The sequence below is a fragment of the Haemorhous mexicanus genome, chromosome 7, assembly GCF_027477595.1.
Source record: "Haemorhous mexicanus isolate bHaeMex1 chromosome 7, bHaeMex1.pri, whole genome shotgun sequence".
Lineage (NCBI taxonomy): Eukaryota > Metazoa > Chordata > Aves > Passeriformes > Fringillidae > Haemorhous > Haemorhous mexicanus.
The window spans coordinates 24,416,461-24,436,792 of NC_082347.1; the positions used below are offsets into that span (position 1 = coordinate 24,416,461).

General features: G+C 46.4%; 2 protein-coding genes across 2 annotated transcripts in view; one reads left to right on the forward strand and one right to left on the reverse strand.

Moving 5' to 3' along the window:
* Positions 1–13,823, reverse strand: part of ANTXRL (ANTXR like) — a 56,562-nt gene extending 42,739 nt beyond the window's left edge. Inside the window, exons 1-3 of the mRNA XM_059851517.1 lie at positions 13,228–13,823; positions 1,875–1,946; positions 1,673–1,744 (exon numbers count right to left, since the gene is read on the reverse strand). Of these exons, the coding sequence (XP_059707500.1) occupies positions 1,673–1,744; positions 1,875–1,946; positions 13,228–13,388 (305 nt within the window). The 5' untranslated portion in view covers positions 13,389–13,823. The remainder of the gene's footprint in view (positions 1–1,672; positions 1,745–1,874; positions 1,947–13,227) is intronic.
* Positions 13,824–13,830: 7 nt separating this feature from the next.
* ZNF488 (zinc finger protein 488) overlaps positions 13,831–20,332 on the forward strand; it is a 34,375-nt gene continuing 27,873 nt past the window's right edge. Inside the window, exon 1 of the mRNA XM_059851518.1 lies at positions 13,831–14,065. The gene's annotated coding sequence lies outside the window, so the exon portion shown is untranslated. The remainder of the gene's footprint in view (positions 14,066–20,332) is intronic.

Sequence of the window (20,332 nt, forward strand, 5' to 3'; positions counted from 1 at the left end):
AACTCTGTATTGACTCAGTCATCAGGATAGTCTGGATTAGGATTTTTCCATTTTAAAGACAGAGGCCAAAAGATAAGAGAACAGGATGGGAATGAGGAGAATTTCCTATCCTAGACCAGGGACTCATCAACCTTCCTGGGGCATAGATTACTCCTGGAAACAGAAGCACTTGCATGTCATGACCCCTGTTGCATAGCCTCTTACTCCCCAAATACCTATTAACCAAAAAGATTGTTCAGGGATGTTAATGATTTAATTGATCACTGATCACCAAAAAACCCTGATCCTTGACAAAGGTTTTCTTTATATTAATGAAACACAAGGCACAAATATTCAACAGATAAGACATAGGCAGTTCAAACATCAGCCCCAGATGCCATGGGGCAGCCTTTAAGAGAATAGTGAGAACCTTTCTAAATTCCATTTTGCAGCTAGGTATTTTAGGTGGCACAACCACAATTATAGAGAATACAGGAGGCTATATGGGATGAAGGCAAAAACCAGGAACTTGGACTGGGGATGTCCTTAGTGCAAATAGGACATTTTTCCCCTTTTGAAGTACAAAATTAGCTGAAAAGGCACGCTGTGATCCATACAGAGAACAGAATTTTAGGACAGAGAACACTCTAATACCATGTTCAACATATTGAACTTTCTACCTTGCAGAGAGCAAATTCACCCAGAGAAAAGTAAGCAAGTTTGAGCTATGCCATCAAGACACATGATGGAGACCTGAAACAAAACTCAGGGAAGCCAGCAAAAATGCAAGAGCCCTGCAGGGTATCTGGCTTAGGATGAGTCCCTGGAGTACAAAGCTGAGGGAGCAGTTGTTCTTCCTGCTCCAGAGTTCCCTTTATTTATAGGGTGCCCTGCACTATTGAGGCCCTCTCACACAGCCAGCAGCAGCAAAAGTGAAGGCTTTGAGCCAAAATGAAAGAAAATACTTAGAAACACCCAGATGGCAGGGATTTGTATATGTAGAGAAAATTAAATTTAAAAATAACCTTTTGGGGGGTGGGGATTTTTTGTGTTGGGGCTGTTTTCAGTGGTGGTTTGGGGGTTTTTATTCACTTATTTTTTAATGAAAGAAAATTTGGTTGTGAATCTGGCAACCAGAATTTTGCTCCACCATTTTCTTACAAAGAATGTCGCTTGGCTTTGCCAACCACCTCTGGCATGGGTGCTGCTTGCAGGCAGTCCAGGAGAGGGGTGCCACAGCCTGGTGAGGTCCTGCTGCAGCACTGGGGACAACCTGGTGTAAAGGTCAGGGCTCTGAGTCCCTTCCAAGGGCACTGGGGATCTCTCATACACTCCTCTGCTCACCAGTTCAGGGTCTGAAATCTCTTCCACAAAAGCTGTCCTTTTTTGGGTAGCTGGGGATAGCAAGTATATACCTGGATCCTCAACTGGGAATGCAATTTCTCCCTGAAATACCACAGCAAAGAACAAACAGCCCAGGGCTGCCTTCCTCTTGTAAAGCCAAAAAGAAAATTGAAATGGGACACCCCAAGGCTCCTAAACCTTCCTCCGGCTGGGAATGGAGGAGAGATTTCAGTCAGTGCCACACAAGGACCAAGAGAGACCCCGAACTCTGGGTGTGGGGCCACAGTGGGTGCTGTGTGAGAGAAGGGCTAGAGGGTGTTTCCGGAGGAGTGCAGCGGGAGGAACTTGCCTGTTCTCTGTCAGTTTCATGATCGTAGTGCCCCGTGAAGAGAAAACAATGAAGGACATCCGCAACATTGGACTGAAAGAGAAGAACAGGCCAGATCCACATCACACTCCTTACCTCAGCAGAAATTCATTTGCTAATAAGCGCTAAGCAAAGAAATAAATCACGTACAGGAAATTAAAGTATCATTTTAAAAGAACTTTACCTTATGAATTTCTCAGCTAGGCTTTCCACAAAGGAGTAAATCTCAGTCCAATGATTTTTGACACTTCCAGATCTGCAAACAAAACATAACTGATTACATGAAGCATTATTTGCAGTGAAATTCCTTGTTCCACTTTGAATTTTAAGCCTGGCCTACTCCAGAGGTGGTTAGGGACACAAATTACAGAGAGTTGTGTTGAAAGCTGTAATAAGAACCATGATGACAAAACCCACTGACTCCAAGACAAGCAGTAAGAGGTCTGAAACGGTTTGCCATAAAATTTTGAAACAAACTCAGTAATCCTTCCATTAGCTTTTGTTCCTTTTATAGCATAAAATAGAAATATTTTCTTTTAGTTTAATTGATTTATTTTACTTCATTATCTGCTATCAGATTATTTGCTTTCCTAGAGCACAGCTCTGCCCTTGCACCACACAGAAAGTCTTGACCAATCTTCTATTCTCCCAGAATGCATGGAAGAATTTTTTCCATGAATTTCTGTTTGTTTCAAAAGAGAAAGCAGCACTCTTGCCTAATTTGCTGGAGTAATGTTCTGGGCAGTCAAGCCCTGGCTCCATAATGGGTTTCTTGTGAAAACTTGGACAACTTAGTTACATGCTGAAGACTTCCACGTCCGTGCTGCCACTTCCATTACATAAAACTACATTACTGGCACTCCCTGGCTTTTTTCTGCCAAGTCTAAGCAAGGAACCCACAGTCTGATGGGACTGAGACCTCAAACAGAGCCTTGCACACAGCAACCCTACAGTAAATTATCAATTTCTACCATGTTGATCTATACCATATGCTTTCAAGACATTAAAAAGGCTACCAAGCATGAAAGTCAATGGTTTTTAAAGCCTTCCCTGTTTATGAAAGAATGACCCACTTGCTTTCCTTGCTTGCTGAACTCATCTCTCAGGTGTCTCAGGCAGATAAAAAGAAAGATAAATGAAACAATGGCACGCACACAAAATCACAGGTGTTTAGATGCAAAACTAAAAAAAAGTTCTGAAAAATCATGTACTAAAAAGCAGCAGGATTTCTCTAACTGCTGTTAGGCATTTTTCTGTGTAAACATGAGAAAAAAATTACATTTTACAATTCCCAGTTCTACTATGGGCTTTCCAAGGGATCTTATGCCAGTTCCTCCTGCCCTTGTATGTCAGGCACAGAAGCCCACGTGTGCAGTGAGGATGGCACTGCCTGCCCTGCAGCACTGCTGGTGGAGTGGAGAAGGGATGGATAAAGGGACAGGACCAAGGGAGCCTTCTGAAGTACATAAGCTAGAATAAATTGGCTTGTGTAACCCTGTGCTTTCATGCTGCTCTTCTGGAGAACTGGTGATTCATTCACAGAACAAACTGGTTAGCAAAGAATGAAGAATTTCCAGGCAGCAAGGAAGGGCAACAAAACACTGGGGACATCTCAAATCACAGCTCTGGATCCTCTGCAGTCCCCAGTTTTTATGTGCTACACAACAATAGGTTTATCATTTGTGAACAGCACCAATGAAAGGTGCTGGCACTATTACCAAATTAACCCTATCAACACCTATAGCTCTCCAGGATTTTTATTAAAGTCCCACACTAAATATCTAAACACGACGAAGTCAAAGATTCCTTGAACCTATCCAAGATGCTTCTACAGCTCCCAAACTTCTTTAAAATTCTTTCCCTCCCCCAAAGCTGACACTTTCAATTTCATTCTCAGCTTGCCATCTGATTTCAATTCAACTCCTGAACTTTTCAATGTAGTCAATTCCCCTCACAGAATAACCATAGTTTCTTACTTAGAAAAGACTGACTATTTTACATGATCTATCAAATTTCTACTGTCAGCTGCAGAGGCACTGATGAAATTAAAAAAAAAAGTAGCAGCAAATTTTCTTTCAAACTGCAAAAAACCAATGTTTCCAGTACCTTCATAGGACTGTCAAAATTCCTTTTTTTTTCTCCCTTCTTTTTTTCCTTGGAAAGGGTGCAGCCAGCAAGAGAATTGACTGTAATATATCAGTAGGTGCCCATCCCTGAAAAGCTAGGGAGGTCTGTGTCCTGGATTAGTCCTCACAGGAAGCATACTGGACTCTCAGAGTGCCCAGCTCTACATCTCAGAGCTACAGCCCTGCAGAGCAGAGTTACTTCAGCACAGCAGTGGGTATCCTTCACCCCTAAGAGGAATTCTGTGCCCACTTGTTACTTACTGGCTGAGAAGTATCAGAAGTGTCCAATCTATCAACAGGGAAAATTCAAGGCCAGACAAAAATACTAGCAAGAAAATATTCGTTTCAAAATCCCATAGAGGGAGTTCCAGTGAAGTAGTCAGCATTTAATCATTTTTCCACACTCCTCCAAGCAAGGTGTCACCTCCCACTGCAAGAGGTACCCAAATGCCATCAATGCCAATCACGTCAAAGCCCTTGTGGGAGTGGCCTGCCTTAGAGAAGAACCTGATTTTCCCTCCCTCGTACCCAAGCATCCCTCTAAATATCCTTGTTTGTAAAGCTATTTGTAAAGGACTTTTGCCATTTCATGTGTGCACGTGAATGTATATACATATATATATATATATATACACATGCATATGTATACCTTGGAGGCTCCGTGGGTCTGGACTTAAAGTTCTGTCTGTTGCCCCAGAGGCCTGACCTCATACTACCAGCAAGGGCAGATTTAAAGGCAGATTAAACAAAAAATTACAAGAATAAATTATTTTTGCTAAATTATATACTAAGTTGTCAAATGTCATCAAATATGAGTTCCACCACTGACAAACAGAACTGCCTCACACTATTGAAAATCCTGAGCCATTTCACTGCCTTTGGAACCTTATCTTCCCCACTGCAGAATCACTGCTATTATCAGCATAAACCAACTTGCTGCCCTTTGTGGCTGGACCAGACCAGGAGAAGAAATGAAGCCTGTCAAAGACGAGCACGGCGCACAAAAAGCACTGGGGTGTGACATGCACTCATCAGCATCTGGGACAAGCCATGGATGGGGAAGTGACACAGACAGGGAATCTTATGCATCCTGTTGTGGAGGTTTGTACCAGTTGGTCCACCACGACAGCGCTGTGGCTGTGTGCACTCTGCTGCAGCCAGATGCATCTTGCAGGCTCACACTCTGAGATTTCCTGCTTTCAGCCATCAGCTACCTGCTTCAGCCCCTCACATCAACCAAAGGCTGCCACCACCCTGCTGGGCACTGCCCCTCCTGCCTGCACTTTCCCTGCTGAGGAAGCCCAGCCAGCCTAATGCTCTCTGCAAAGCAGAGGGGCAGCACAGGAGCTCTGGGGACAGTGACCCATGGCTGACCAGCTCTTTGTGCACCTTTCACAGTCAAAGCAGGATGGTGAGGCTTTAGCTCTCAGAGGTGATATAATTCTCATGGTGAAGGAAAGTACACAGCAACAAACAGCTGCTGTGGGCAGCTGGAATGTTCCAGAAAGCATCTCAGAGCCTGCTTCTGCTTTCACTGGGGTAAACCTGGAGTGGGACCAGAGAAGTAGCAAAATTTCCCCAGGTTTATACCTATGCAATTGGGACCAGAATTCAGCCCAAGTGAAGTTTAGAAAAAACTCCACAGAAGCCATTTGCCTTGAGCATGCTCCCTGCTCCATGAGCTCTGTTCCCACTACACACAAGACAAAGAGAAAAGTCAGCAAACCACAACACAGCAAAAAATGTCCTCCGGGCCACATCAGGACTGGGCTCAGGAGCAGCTGCTGCTGCTGTTTTCCTTAGTTCTATATTGCTACTGCTGGATGGGAGGGGAAAAGAGGAGGTCAGTGAGTATTTCTGGGGGTGGAAGGAAGTGATGGGATTCCAGGGCTTGATTCCACTCCTGCCAACTTTGGAGTGATTCCTTCTGGTTTAGCAGAGCTCTGTGTCAGCATAAAAACCCTGAGCACATTACAATTGTGCCTACCCAATCTGAAGTATTTCACTGAGGTTTGTGAAGACAAAGAGGCAAGATAGGTTGGAAGCTTTGTCTTCTTTCCTAACAGACTGCCAGCAGCAGTGGAAGCTGGAGCCTGGAGAAGTGAAGCAGCACAACCCTGGCATAGGGGGTGCCACTCTCAGCCCAGCCACTTCAGCAGGCAAACAGCAGGAGGGCCAGTTGTGTCTGTCCTAGAGCATGTGTGTTCCACAGCCACTGCTGAACCCACTCTCAGGAGCCCATGTGGATCCACCCTGTGCAATATACAGCAGTCACCTGGCTTTGCAGTGAAAGTTAAAACCCCAACACCACCCAAAGGGCAAGTATTTTTATTACCATATGCACACAGAGAAGGCAGCAGGACCCAGAGCCTTTCATCCCTGCTGAGAGTGACAGAGTGGAACCCCTTGAAAGCACAGAGCTGCCCCTTGTCCTGCTCCACACACACACACCCCATGCCCACTGGCCTCCATTACAGATTAGCTGAAGGCAGCAATTCCAGATATCCTGGAGAAAGTGAAAGAAACATTACTACTGATGCTGGGTTTAGTCTGAATATGGTGTCAAACAAGACCTCCTAAGTTTGTAGGTCCCTAGAAGTCTCTCCCCCCTTGATCTAACGGTGGCCCTGTACGTGGTCCATTGCTCACAAATGTGACACTGTTGTTATTTGGAGGGCTCTTTGTGGTCACAACCACATTGTACAACAGAATTCTTGCACATGGTTAATAATGGCTCTGCAATAAAAGCAAACCCTGGGGCACTGAGATTGTTGTGGTTTCAGACATGCATGCCCTAGTGTTCATCCACCCCTCTGCTCCCTTCTGAGCCACCAGAGCATTCAAAGTGACAAGAATCCTCCTCTCCCAAACAATGCATCTTCCATGCAGGGAAGGGACCTTGACTGGGTGATTCATCCAGGCAAGGAAGAACTAGTTTCCATCATCTGCTCCAGAGGCAATTAGAAACACAGGCAGAGACAGCCATTCCAAGACAGTCCTTGCTTCAGAGTACTTGTAACAATAATGGACAAGACAAGGGCTGGAATGGGGAGGGGAAGATGCAGAGAAGTGGCTGCAAAATGGGTATTAATCCTAGGCCAGCATCCAAGTACAGGAGCCAAACTACTTGAATCCAAAAATTTCATTATCAAACTCATTAATTTCATAGCTAGTTTTTGTCCTATGGATAAAGTCTGCAGCAATATGACAGATTTCTATGAAATCACATCTTAAACAAAACAGTGCCCTTTGATCCTACAGTCATCCATCTCATTCACAAATCCTATCCACCTGGTGCCATACCACAGCTCTTGCTAAGTCCCTCACCAACAACAGGGCACAAAGTCAGAAGCCACGCTCACACTGCATTCAACCACTTCAGATCCAGAAAAGCTCCAGGGATGCTCTGAGCAGCATCAGGGCAAGAAGACCCACTCTGAGCATCCTGGTACTCTTCAGCACAGCACAGGGAGCAAAGCACAGGGCACACAATCCCAGCCATGATGCAACACTTAGAAAGGTGCAAATGATAGACAGGACCAGGGATGTACAACTCTTGAGCTGTTAATAGCTCACAGGAGTCAATACATTTCTACATTCAAGATTAGAAGATTCAGTTCTACTACACCTCATGTAAATTCACAGTTTATATTCAATTGGGCTTGCAAGCCCAGACTAAAGTAATGAAAATCTCAATCACTGAACACACAAATAAAAATCCTAGGTCAGTGGGAATCTTACGGTTTACTTCCTTGGCTCAAGCCCCAAATAAATCAGTTTTAGTTACATGCATAAGTAGACTGCAAATGACAAGCTGCCATGGCTTTTTCTTCCCGTTAACTGTACATGTTTTATGTCAAATAATCATTACCCTTTGCTTGGCCTTGTGTTTCATGAAGAATTTTTTTCTTGGACTAAAGGAAGGAGAATTGGTTTTCCTGAATTTTTCTTTTTTCCTGACAGAAGTCAGAGCTGGCAGAAAAATATCAGACAAAGTACAAACAAACAAACCCTGGTTCAAATAACATAGGTATGTCTGAAATAGAATAAAAATTTGCCTTGGAACATTCCAAGCAATTATACCTGCTTGTAAGCAAACCATAGCACTGCTGCAATAAAACCACAACAAAGAAAGATGCAAGGCAAAATACCAGCAGATTACATTTTGAGAACAATAAAAAATTATTGCTTACAGGCAGCTGGAGATTATGAGAGGTGACATGTAGATGATGTGGTCAAGTTATAAGTGAGGGAAGTCAGACAGAAAAGGAGGAAGACAGATAATCACTTTTAAATACACACACAGAAATCAATGCTATCAAAGGAACAAAGCTGGTACTTTTGCTCAGACAGCAACTCAGCTGACCTGCATCAAGTTCTACATCTTACAATGAACTGAAGTCTGACTGCAGTAGGCAGATATTCTTACCTAGATGAAACAGAGTTCAGCAGCGGTTTAAAAGTCACTCAATACCAACTTTTCAGATATATTTAAGGTAGGTAATAGAACATGTGTTCATTTTTTGCCAGCAGTCTGATTTTCCAACCACAACAATGTTGTTTAGCCACTCGCCCCCTGCCCACACACTGTGTAAAACCAGCACCCAGAATGGCAGTGGGCTCAGCAAGCATGGAGAGAGAAGCTGCAGGAGTTCCCACAGGGCCAGCTCCACCCCAATGATCTTCAGCTGGGACTACATCAGGCAGGAAAAGAAGCACAGGGCTGCAATGAGACCCTAAAGCAAAAACTATTTGTTCTCGCTAGTACTTGTAATTCCTGAGTGCTAAATTCATTCAAATCATTGGCAAGGAAATCGTTGGGGGGGTGGCAAATAATGTGTTTATCAAATGCTATTTGTTTGCATTAAATGCAGCATATTGTGAAAAAACCACAACATACGTGGAGATCAGCAACTCCCTCTTGTTGTCTCAAAATTATAGAAGGTGACCTTAAATAGCAGCTCCTGAAATGCTTTTGTTCTGAAAGCTTTTGGCAAATCAGGAAGGATCAACCTGTTTCCCTCCTGACACTTCCCACACCCACTGCCTTTTCAATGGCAAGCTGAAAAGGGGTACACAGACCTAAAAAACAAAATCAGGAAGGATATTGGACAGGGTAGCAAATTCCCACCTAATCAGAGGTTGTGCTCTTCCCTAACAGTGACATTCACCTCTGGAGCAAGGCTTACCAAGTTGAAAGAGAGGCAGCTGCAAAATGGAATACAAGTGAGAGCCTGGGCACATTTTACTGATGTTTCTACCAAAGTTGCTGGTGACTTGGGTGCTCTTGGGAAAACAGGAGACAAAGTAAAATTGATGTGAAAGGCAATATTGTTGTGGGCCCAAGGGGGGAAAGAGGGACTATACAGAAGTTCAGGGGGAAGACAAGCACTGAGGAAAATGTAGTTAAGCTAAACTCCCCAACATAACAGTTACAATCCAAGAAAACCAGCCAAGACTTAACCAATACATTACTGCTGTCATGATCTGTGCTGTAGAAAAAGGAAGCATTTTCCCAAGTCTGTAAAGCTCATTTTTCCTCAAAATCCAAACAACCAAATAGCAAACATTTTTTAGCAAAAATCCCAAATAGGAAAAAATAAGAAAACACTTCTGTCTATCTCACAGTCAAAAATAACCAAGAAGTTGTTTCATATTTGGTAAATTACAGCACAGACAGCTCAGCAGTTCAGACTTGTCTTGTCAAGCATTGCCAGCAGCAGATATTTATGCTAAGTGTAGCTCCTAACTTTAAAAGGGTTTCTATTTGTTGCATTAATAAACAATCAAAATGATGCTACCAGGCATTGTTGTAATTAGGAAACACTAGAGGTCAGTCATCCTTTCTTCTCATCAGGGGCAATTCAATATGATTACAAACAACAGCTGGATGTTAACAGCAAGGCAGGATGAAAGGGAGTTATTTACATTCTCAAGCACAAGTATGTCACTACAAGACTTGATGGTCAAGCAACCAAATCCCTAATGGGGCCTGTCCTCCACAGTTTGGGATGGGACAGAAACAAGTTCCTGGTGCACTGGGACAACCTAAGCAAATGAAGCAACCAAAGCAAGTGAGAACTACTCACAATCCATTATGTCTGGCTTAAAAGCTTTTTCATTGTTTAAAGGTAAAACTGAGAACTTTGCTATCACAAGTGATCGGATCTTACTGCATGCCAGGGGAGAGGTGGGTGTGCCAACTGCGATGTATACTGCCTTACCTCATGCAGAGTGCACTTAGTTGGGCACAAAAGAATTGTTGCTGCTTCATTATGGTATTTTAAAGTCTTCCACTATGCCTCCAAACAAGCTCAGGCCTGCACAACTCATAAAGCACCAGATTAAGACAGAGCAAGACTGCAGACTCTAGGCAGCCGCCTCTGCAGCCAGCAAATGTCCTGCTCTCCCAGCTTCCAGAGGTTTCCTCATTTAAGCATCCCCAGAGACAAGGAAGTCCTAATGCAGCTCTGGCACAGTCAGCCAATCCTAAGGAGGATGATGGCTGGTCTCTCTCCACACATGCTGCTTTTCCCTTTCATTATGCCAGCTTTTTGGGGCATCTAAGGTTTAGTGGCACTGCCCTGATCTTGCTTATCCTATGGAGTTAACATGAAGGACTGCAGTCAAACTCAGGCAGAGAAAAACTGGAAGAAAACAGCAAGTTTCTTTTTTTCTAATTGGCAGCACATATATTATTATACCAATAACTTCACCAGAAGATGATCTTTTCCATCTGATGGTTGTTGCCTGCAGGATTAAATCCTCACAGACTTTGCCTGGCAGAATGCAAAGGAAAAATCATGCCCCAATAAAGTCATTGCAGTAACACACTGCATAAGGAGAAATGTTTATTTTCTTCTTCCAGATTTCCTCCTACAGATCTTTCTATTGGGAAGCAAAGCAAAACAGACTTAAAGTCATTTTGGTTCGCCAGGCTGATTTTAGAGACAGGAGCTGTCATTCAGCTCACTACAGGGTCACAGGATTAAAGCCTGGTATTTTCACACAACCAATACTTCAATCCCAGTGTTAGACAGCTAACTAAGACTAAATGCATCCAACTCCAGACTGGCAGGGCACCAACAAAGAGAGGCAATCCTCAAGCCATAGGGGTGTACTTCGTGGTGTGTATGGCTGGGTTTTTCTGGGGTTTCTTCCACTTGAAATTACAGATAGAATTCCTCACAGATATATGTCAGTATGTAACCAATTCTAAAAAAAAAATTAAAAAAAAATTGTTCACTGTATTTACAGATTTACCAGATGCTTCTGACTGGCTTCCTGCCTTCTCTCCACCTGAAATATCCTGACTGTCTGAGGACATTAATGAATTCTCAACACTACCTGGAGTTCCTTCCTGATGAGCTGTCCCAAGACCCAGGGTGTATCTGCTAAATCAGTCCTCCCTTCTTTCATAAAGCTCCTTGTGTTGTGCCAGATGTCACAGAATACAGCTGGGATAAATACACCCTCAGCCAGCACAGGACCTATGGCTCCCAAGATCTGGCACTCTAATATTACCCATATGGATTGTAATGCAATCTCATTGAGACCAAAAGCAGCTCTGCCACCCCATTGTTACAGACTTGGTGGGAGCAGGGATAGATTCTAAAACCGCTCCGGGGCCCAAGTAACTCTTAACACAGCTTTTACCAAAGGAGAGTTATTTGGTGTAAGTCTCAAAGCTCATAAAGACTCAGTTTGCAATTGAAGCTAAAGAGACTTTTCCCACTGGAACCCAAATGCAGGACATTTTACTTCAACCATGATAAGGTCCAGTTTCCAGTGGACCACTGTAGTGAATGGACAGCACCTGAAACAAAATAAAAGACCTGTGGCTTGCAAAAAGAAAATACATTATTTCAGGTCCAGAGTACTAGAGAGGAACTTGTTCGGATGATCAACTTCCTCCTGTTTGAAGATCAGTATCTCTGAGCAAATTGCTCTCTTCTCTGCTTTTATCTCCTTGAATATGAATGGCAACAACACAGCCAAAAAAGGGCTTTCTGAAAATACTGATGAATATGTATATATTTTCTGAAATATAGATGAAAAGTAGCATGTGGAGATTGCTAGGGATACTCAATGTCATTGTAACAAAGAAATTGTACTATAGAAGACAGAGGAGCCATACTGCTATCACCAACATTCATTTTTACAGAGATTTCAGTGTAGGAACTGGGCATAACAACAGTGCCAGTCACTTCTAGGAAGCCTGGCAGGAATGAACTTGAGAACTAACACTAGCCCCCCACAGAGCCCTTTCTAGACACAGAGGTTACTTCAGGAACAAGTTCTAAGCAAGAGGAAAAACAAAACAATGACCACACGGTGTATTAGTGTATCTTTTAGAATGGCAGAATGCTTTTGATCTTCAGCTTCTTTTGCTCTAAAAGCAGAATCACTATTGAATGATATTTTTTCCCTTCTTGAATACAGAAATATACATCTTGAGTGACAGTGACTTTTTGCCTCTTGCAGGCTGTACCGAGGGCCTTATGGATTGATTCGTTCTCTCAACTGGGAAATAGAACAATGCAGACTTTATACCTGGCTTGAGGGCAAGAATCACGAAGTCTTACATCTTTCATAATACCCTTTCACATAGGTAACCCAGGATTTATTAGATAACACAGTCATCACACTGTGGGACACTAACAATTTACTCCTTGAGTTAATCCCTGGCTTTAATCCTCTGTCAAGCCAGAGCAGTACACCAGAAGAAAGAGAAATTTTTACCTTCTGAAAAACACCTGTGGGTGCACCAGTTTACCACTTGCTTTGTTAGTGCTTGCTAAAACATGCCTACACACATGAGCCTAATCATACCCCCCCCACCTGAATATAGCTGACATAGTATTAAAGAGAAGTCCTATTTTAATAGATGTAACTCAAACACAAGTTTAGACAACTCTGAAGAAGCTGAGCAAAAATAAGTTTTATAAAACCTTGTTCTTATAAGTGAACTTGTAAAAACACAGACAAGCAGTCTGGTCTTAACTTTAGGTAGGTCTGCACAGTCCTAGTACTGCTAAGTCCCGTAAGTGACATCTCCGCACACAGCCCAAGTCATGACACAGAACTCCAGGAACGATGTGGGCACTGACCAACACCCCCTCAAATCCCACACTCACAGCCCACACCCCACATGCTACAACCTGAAAGCAACCCAATTTACCAGGTTTGCATGCACAACTAACTCAGCATAAAGGACACTACTCCCCTAAATGCTCCACTTGGAAAATATGCAAGTTTTGGGGAGCAAAAATATGGAACGAGCCCCACACGTCATGCTTGGCATCAGGAGAAGTCGTCCGGGAAGACGGGGGAAACAAACAATATCCCTGCTGCTGCTGCATGGAGTCACTGAAGGGTGAATAAACGTTTTTAAATGCGACTGTCACTTACTTATCCAGGACGAAGTAGAGATCAAAGGCACCGTGACAGGAGCGCTGCTCTTCTTGCTCTTCCTCCTCCTCCGGCCGGGCGCAGAAGATTAAGCTCCCCATTGCCAGCAAAAAGCAGCACAAAAATGCCGCTTTCTCCACACTGCTCCAGCAACTCGCCATCTTTTCCCTTTCCTCAATTCTTCCTCCTCCCCCGCTCTCTCTCTCTCTCTGCAAATCTTACTGGCGCTTCGGAAGCACCGAGAGCCGAGAAAAAAAAAAAAATCAAAACAAAAAAAGGAGAAATCACTAACTTCAGGATCTCAGCTCACCCCTGAGAGCTCAGGGCAGCCCTGCCCCGCGGGGCGCCGGACCGCTGGCTCCGGGCAGGGGGCTGAGCCCAGGCGGATGATCCCCAGAGCCCAGTCCCCCTTCCGTGCCCGGCTGCCCCCAGCGCTCAGCCCCGTCCCGCAAGGGGAGAGAGGCTCCTCTCGCACGGGCCAAAGGCAGGAAGGGGCAGAGGGAGGGGAGCGGGAGGAGGGAGACAGGATCTTATGGGGGCAAGATGAACTGGGACTTTCCTGTTCCGGGATACCGATATGGCAAAGGCTGCAGCTAGCGAGGGACCGAGGCTAGGGACCACTGCCCGCCGCCGCCGGGGCACAGGGCGGGCGTTCTGCCTCCTTCCCTCTCGGACTGCCCTCGGGGCAGGACAGCGGGCAGCGGGCTGGGCACTCCGCCGCCGGCGGGCACGGAAGCCGGCCGGGGGCCGGGGCAGCCCAGCTACATTCCGGAGCATCGCTGCGCGTCCTGCTAAGCCTCTCTCCAGCAGGCTCGGGAGCGGCTGGAGCCCAGAGGAGGTCAGAGCTGAGGGGGGGCAGAGCCCAAGGCAGAAAGAAGTTGCTGTAGGAGATGGGCGTCGTGGCAAAAACCCGTGACAAAGCGGAGGTGGGGGGCACAACGCGAGAGGGCACTTAAGAAAAATCTGTTTGCAGCTGAGTGCAATTAAAAAATTATTGCTTGGGGGGGAGGGTAGGGGCAGGTTTTCACGGCCCTCTCGTACCACAGCAAATTGTTTCTCTTCGTGGAAATCTTGGTTTACTCAAACTGGAGTCTGAACACATCCTGCAGGCGATGAGTAATGATGAAATGAAATCTCTTAAAGGAGGCTTTGCACAGTAGCATAATCAGTCCCCGCCTGATACACACAGGTTACAAAGCGCTGCCCTAAAGAGATTGCCCAGCTCTTCTGGATGCTGTCTCCAAAGTTTGAATAATTAGTGGCTCCCAGCCGCTTGCCCCTCCCCCACACTCTTTGCACCCCTAATTAATGAAAAGAGCCACGGGGAGGGATGCGAGTAGAGTCACTTTGCATGACAGAATTGGGGCTAGACAATTCTCTCTCGGGGCGAGGCTCCCATCGCGAGCCAGGGAGGAGGGAGTCCATCCCCTGTGGGGTGCTGGCGCGCTGTCCCACCGAGCGCAGCTCCCCGAACACCCAGCGCTTCGCCGGGGCCTCTTCACCCGGGAAGCTGCGCCATCACGCTCCGGCCGGGAGCCGCTTCTACGCGCCAGCAGCAAAAAGTGTCACCTCGTGTCCCCGACAAAGGTGGTACCCGTGGGGGGCACGGCCCACTCGGGCGGGGCTGCGGGCGTGGGTCGTGTGCGTTGTTTCCCCACGCACACGGCAGCCCTGCCCGCTCCGCCCTGAGTGTGCAGCTCTCCGGGGGAGCGGTGGGATGCCCCACGCAGCCGGCCGGACGTTTCCGCCCGCGCCCGACGAGGACACGCGTGGGCGCGGCGCGCCTGCTCCGCGGCGCAAAGCCCCTTGCCCGTGGGAGCCCGCGCCCCTCCAGCAAAGCAGCCTCGGCGTGCTTTGTGTGGTGTGGGTCGCCACCCACGAGTCTGAAATCCCTTCGGGGAAGGCATCTCGATTTCAGTTGCGTGTTTCTGTGCTGGACCGAGTTCAGACACAGCCAACCGCGGCGGCGGTCGGGGACTTATCAAGGAAAGATTAGAGGGTCCAGCGGCTTTCAGCCGCTTTGCTGGTTTAACTATGCACAGCTAAAAGCTGAATGCACTGCTTGAGCTCACCACTTGAAAGGTTTTTTGAGCACTGGCCAGTTGAGACCCGGCGATTACTTAGATCATGGAGAAATAGAAAAAACCCACATCCTCCCTGGCGACATTCACAAAAAATGAGCAAACGGCTGCTGAGCAGGAGGAATCCCCGGCTTCCTCCCGCGCCGCCGGCCTTCGGCCTCGCCGGTGCCCACTAGTGTCCGCAGCCCGCGTGGTCCCCGGGAGACCTCGGCACCCCCTGCCCGAGGCAGCCGTCCTTCCCCGCACACACCGCAGCCTTTCAAAGCGAAATAAGCGTCAGATTCCCTCCGTGCCTCGAGAATATCAGATCGTATCGTAAAATTACACGGCAGACTTCAAGGGAGTCTCCAAAGCAAAGTAAGGCGCTGCCGAGAAAAAGATCACTATTTTTTGATACTGTGCACTGCCCTTCTGTAGGCCCTGACATATCCTCTGATTCTGTAAAGAGAGATGGCCTGCTCATCTGCCTCCTCCAAAGGGCCCGGCGACAGGGCACGCTTTAATGCTAGGTGGGCGTATGCAAAAGCAAGGACACGGCCAAATTCTGCCTCGGTCAATGCTGGGCAGAAACACCCTGGGGAATGTGGGGCTGCGTCTTTGCTAGCGCCCCTTCTCTGCTCCTCCCTCCCCTGCGAGGAGGGCCGGGCGCGGCGGGAGCTTGCGGGCCGCTTCTGCAGAGCCAGAACCTTCTGTTTCAAACAAAACAGCTTTTTTGATTGGCCTGAGCCCCTCCTGTGGCTGCCACACCCCGGGCAGGCCCGTCCGGCCCCAAGCCCGAGCGAGGTTTGTGTGCGGTCAGGAGGGAGCGGACAGGCAGGGCGGGCCGGGCCGGTGACCCATTTGATCGGGTCTTGCTCGAAGGAAAATCACACCAAGCACCAGGAGAGCTGGCCTAAGGTGCGCATCTCACCCTCCTTGGGGCTCAGGTTACCACAGCGCACCGTCTCACAGTGCTTCAAGCTCCCGTAAGGCAGGTGACCATGTCTAATAGTCCCTTCTTACACCTTCTGTCGCTATTTGCATAAAGGCTGCAAAAATTATAAAGTCTTGCGATATGAAGTGCAGTGGGAATTGTCCATCCCAGTTTCCTGGCACCTGCATCCCAAATCGGGCGATGTTTCCCAAGCAGTATTAGGAGATGCCACCACCACACCCGTGCCTGGGCAGGCGGTAGAATGCCGAGCGTCCGGGGCGGCTGGACAGCTACCAAACCTCTGCCCTCAACAATGCTGTTCCTTCGGTCCGAGCCGAATTTTAAAAGAGAACAGGAACTCATGAGTTCGTCCTCTGCAATCCCTGTATCACAGAACACAGCGAGAGTGGTTCATTCTCATTATTGGTTAGATTACTCTTCAACTGCAGCAAAAATCCATCCTTTCAAAAGCATTAAAGGCTTGACGTTTCTTTTCCTGATACAAGCCCATATTCAGATTACATGGACACTAATCAAATAACCCGGGTTATTTCATTTGTCAACATGTTCATAAAAATTTTCTACCAGGCGTTAAAGGCATTTATATGGAACGACATCTTTCAAAAGCAATGTCGCTAGTCCAGATTTAGGGTATATTTGATTATGACAAGACGTTTGATGGTTTTATTTTACATACCAGCTGTGCCTCAAATCGTTTCATACCTCAAAGTCCTAATTTTTATCCTGCAAGTATTTTCTATGAAGCAGTTGTTTTCATTTTAAGCGGCTCTTGTCAGTACCTGCAGCTCCTAGAAGAGCCTGCTGTTCAAAAGCGTTGTCAGATGATCTAAAGGACAAGTGGAAAGGCGGCTTTGGAGATGGTTTTGTTTGGTTTATTTAGGCGTGCTTGTGTGTGGTTTTCCCCCCACACCCACACTTTAAAAGAAACTCCTCGGTTCATGGTACCGTTACAAGGGGGAATCCCGTCCACCTTGTGGCTCCCCCGCGCTGCTGTCCGCAGCCGCTGCGGGATGGCTTCTGCTCGGCGAGGGCTGCGGGTTCCCGCGGGCAGGGTGGCAGCGGCTCCCGGGGGAGGGGGACGCCTGGCCGGCGGCGGGGGTCGGGGGCAGGAGCTGCGGTAGGCGTTTCCCGGGGTCTGCTCTGGGCGGGGAGCCGCGGCGGGGGAGGAGGGTGCCGGCGTGCCGGGGCGGTGCGGCGGCGGGGGGCTGCGGCGCGGCTCTTGGGGGCCCGGGCGGCCCCTGCGGTGGGGTGAGCTGAGGTGAGGGCTCCGCGGGCACTTGTCCGTAGCGGGATCTTGGGAGAGGGACGGGGCGCAGCGGTACCCCGGCGCCGCAGATCCCCCGTCCGCGGGGAGCCTGCAGCGGGACCCCCAGGTGAGCGGGGCCGGGGCAGAGGGGCCGGGCGGGGGTCTCGGCGCGGCCGCTGCCCCTGCAGAGCGCGGCGAAGAGGAGCAGCACCATCCGTCCCGCCCGGCTGGGCTGCGCTCCCCGAGCCGCCCCGGCGCTGCCGCACGGCCGGACCTGCCCGGGGACAGGCACGGGGGCTGGGCTGCCCCGGGGCCGGGAGTGGCCGGGGAGCAGGTGAGGGCACGGAGGTGACTGGTGCCTAGTCCTGGCCGTGCCGCCGCCCGCTCCGGAGCGGCTGCGAGGGGCCCCGGCAGAGTGCCCCGAGCGGCGGAGCTCGCCCGCGGCTGCCAGGGCCATGCCGAGGCGGAGGGGGAGGCGGGTCCCCCTCGGCAGCCCCGCCGGCAGTCGCCCTTTTCCTCCCTCCCGGCTCTCTTCTCTCGTCGGGAACTCTTGAGCATCAGTTGCTCTTTTTATTGGTTACAGCGCTCCTCATCCTTCCAGCTTCGACAGGTGATCAGAGCATCGTGGCTGTTCTAGGTACTTACCTAGGGTCTAACTACTTTTATGAAATTGATGAACTTTGTTTGGAATAGCTCGCATTGTTATTCTCTGTGTGTATTCCTAATATCGTGGATATCCATGTAGTCGAAATTTCTTACTTAAGTTAGGAGCTGCTATTGCTGTCACTTTAAAATGTCACATTGATCTTTAAATTTGCAAATCTTTACATTAAAAGGTTTCTGTAAGAATTCAGTCCACTGAAAATGTTGGAAGCATTTTAATGACTTTTCTGAGAACTGACAGCTACTAGTTGAAAGAAATGTCAATGGAAACTTGACGGAAGATCAGATTTTTTATTAGTTTTGTATTTTTAGTATAGTTGCTTTCAAATAAAAAGCAGTTGCAGTCATGCATGAAATTCAGAATTTAATAATAAATTATGTCTCAGGACTTTTCCCTTATTTTTGGCTTGTAAAAATGCAAAATGTAGCACTTGACAGCTTTTGTTGCTATGTATTAAGTACAGCTGGTACTAGAGAGAGGAATAGAGGAATTTATTTTGGCAGGACAGTGATTAAATTTATGTTTTTTAATGTAAAACTACACCAAAGCATAAGCTATTATTTGAGAATGAAATTATTGTTTTACATTTAACCATTTTCCAGTATTTCAAAGCAAAGCTGCCTTATGGAACTCTCCAGAGATATCATTTTATAGAGAAAATAATTTTGTAGCCATAGAAATACTAATGTAAAGTCAAAATATTTAGATCTTGTAAGCTGAATGTAATATAACCAGATGAGAAAGTACAAAAATAAATTATGTGTAAGAATTACAGCGTGTACCAAAGATTTTGCAAAAAAAATAGTTGGCTAAATCCTAGTATTTACAGATGGATATTTCCATGTCTGTAATGCTGTGATTCTGTTAATATAATTTTCCTGCAGCACAGTCTTATGTTACCTGCAATTGCTATTGAAAAACACCAGGTCATGGAACAAAATATTTTGTTGGAAAACAAACTATTTTAGGTAAGATTGTTTTAATTTACAAAATCACTTCCAATTAAAAGCTTTCATTGTAGCAAAAAATAACTTATTTTGTTGCCTTCCACAATTTCACCTTGCGTAGTGTCCTTCAGCTCTGCCACTTGCTCTTATTGGAGTTGACATCATGTAGTAAGTTTAGCACAAATGTAAGATTAATATGGGTTAGTGCCACTTAGTACTGTTGAAGAAATCTTCAGCATCAGCCATGTGGAAGTAACTGATCTTTGTTTAAAAATATTTCTTTTTAAATACAAGTGATGAGCGTGCAAAATCACAAAAAATAAACAGGTGTATGTATGGCTGTATGTTCAGCTATGAACACATGTATGTGTGTATATATGTTTCCATCTTTATGTATGTGCTTACACACCACATGTATCTGCTTTTCTGTCAGAAAGAAACATTTGAACAGATATTACTTTTTTTTTTAAAGCTGCCAAAATCAATAGCAGGACTCTTAAATAGGATCATATCTTAATATATCTTTAAATTCAACCAGATAGTGTAAGTTTAAAGAATTTCTGAAAAAGAGACATCAATGTGAATTGTATGAAGAGGAATGACAAATATTTATGGCTATTTTCACAAGTTACACATTTTGGTTTAGTCTCTTTGTGTTTGGTTCAGCCTGTTTGTGTTTGATTCATGCTGTTTGTGTTTGGATCATGTTGTTTGGTTGGCTGTTGTTTCTCCATTTTCTGTGGCTGCATACAGGGAATGGTGGTTTTGTCTGCATGGATGCCTGGGTGAAGGAGCCAATGTACAGATCTTGGTGAGAACAAATGTGTTAGCACAGATTGCTGTGGTCAGGGCTGCTGTTTATGTGAATCAAGGATTTTGCTGGAATCAGGCACACACATCTGTGTGACAAGTAACTTTCCTAGACTGTGTGACAGATGGATGGTTCTTCTTTGTTCCCCCACTCATGGAATAGCATTTGCTTTCTGTTCTTTTTGGATGGCCCTGTAAAACTCAAACTTCTGTGATGTTTGGGAGCATTATGTCAATTGCTGAATGGTGAACAGTGCCAGAGCAGCAGGTGCAAAACCTGACCAAGTCTCTGAGGTGACCACCAGCACAATTAAGGCCTGGATATGAGGTACTGTGAGCTCTGAACTGAAATGTATCCATACAGTGTTTGGCATGTACAGCTCTATAAGCAGTTGAAATTACGTATTTATAACATTCACGATT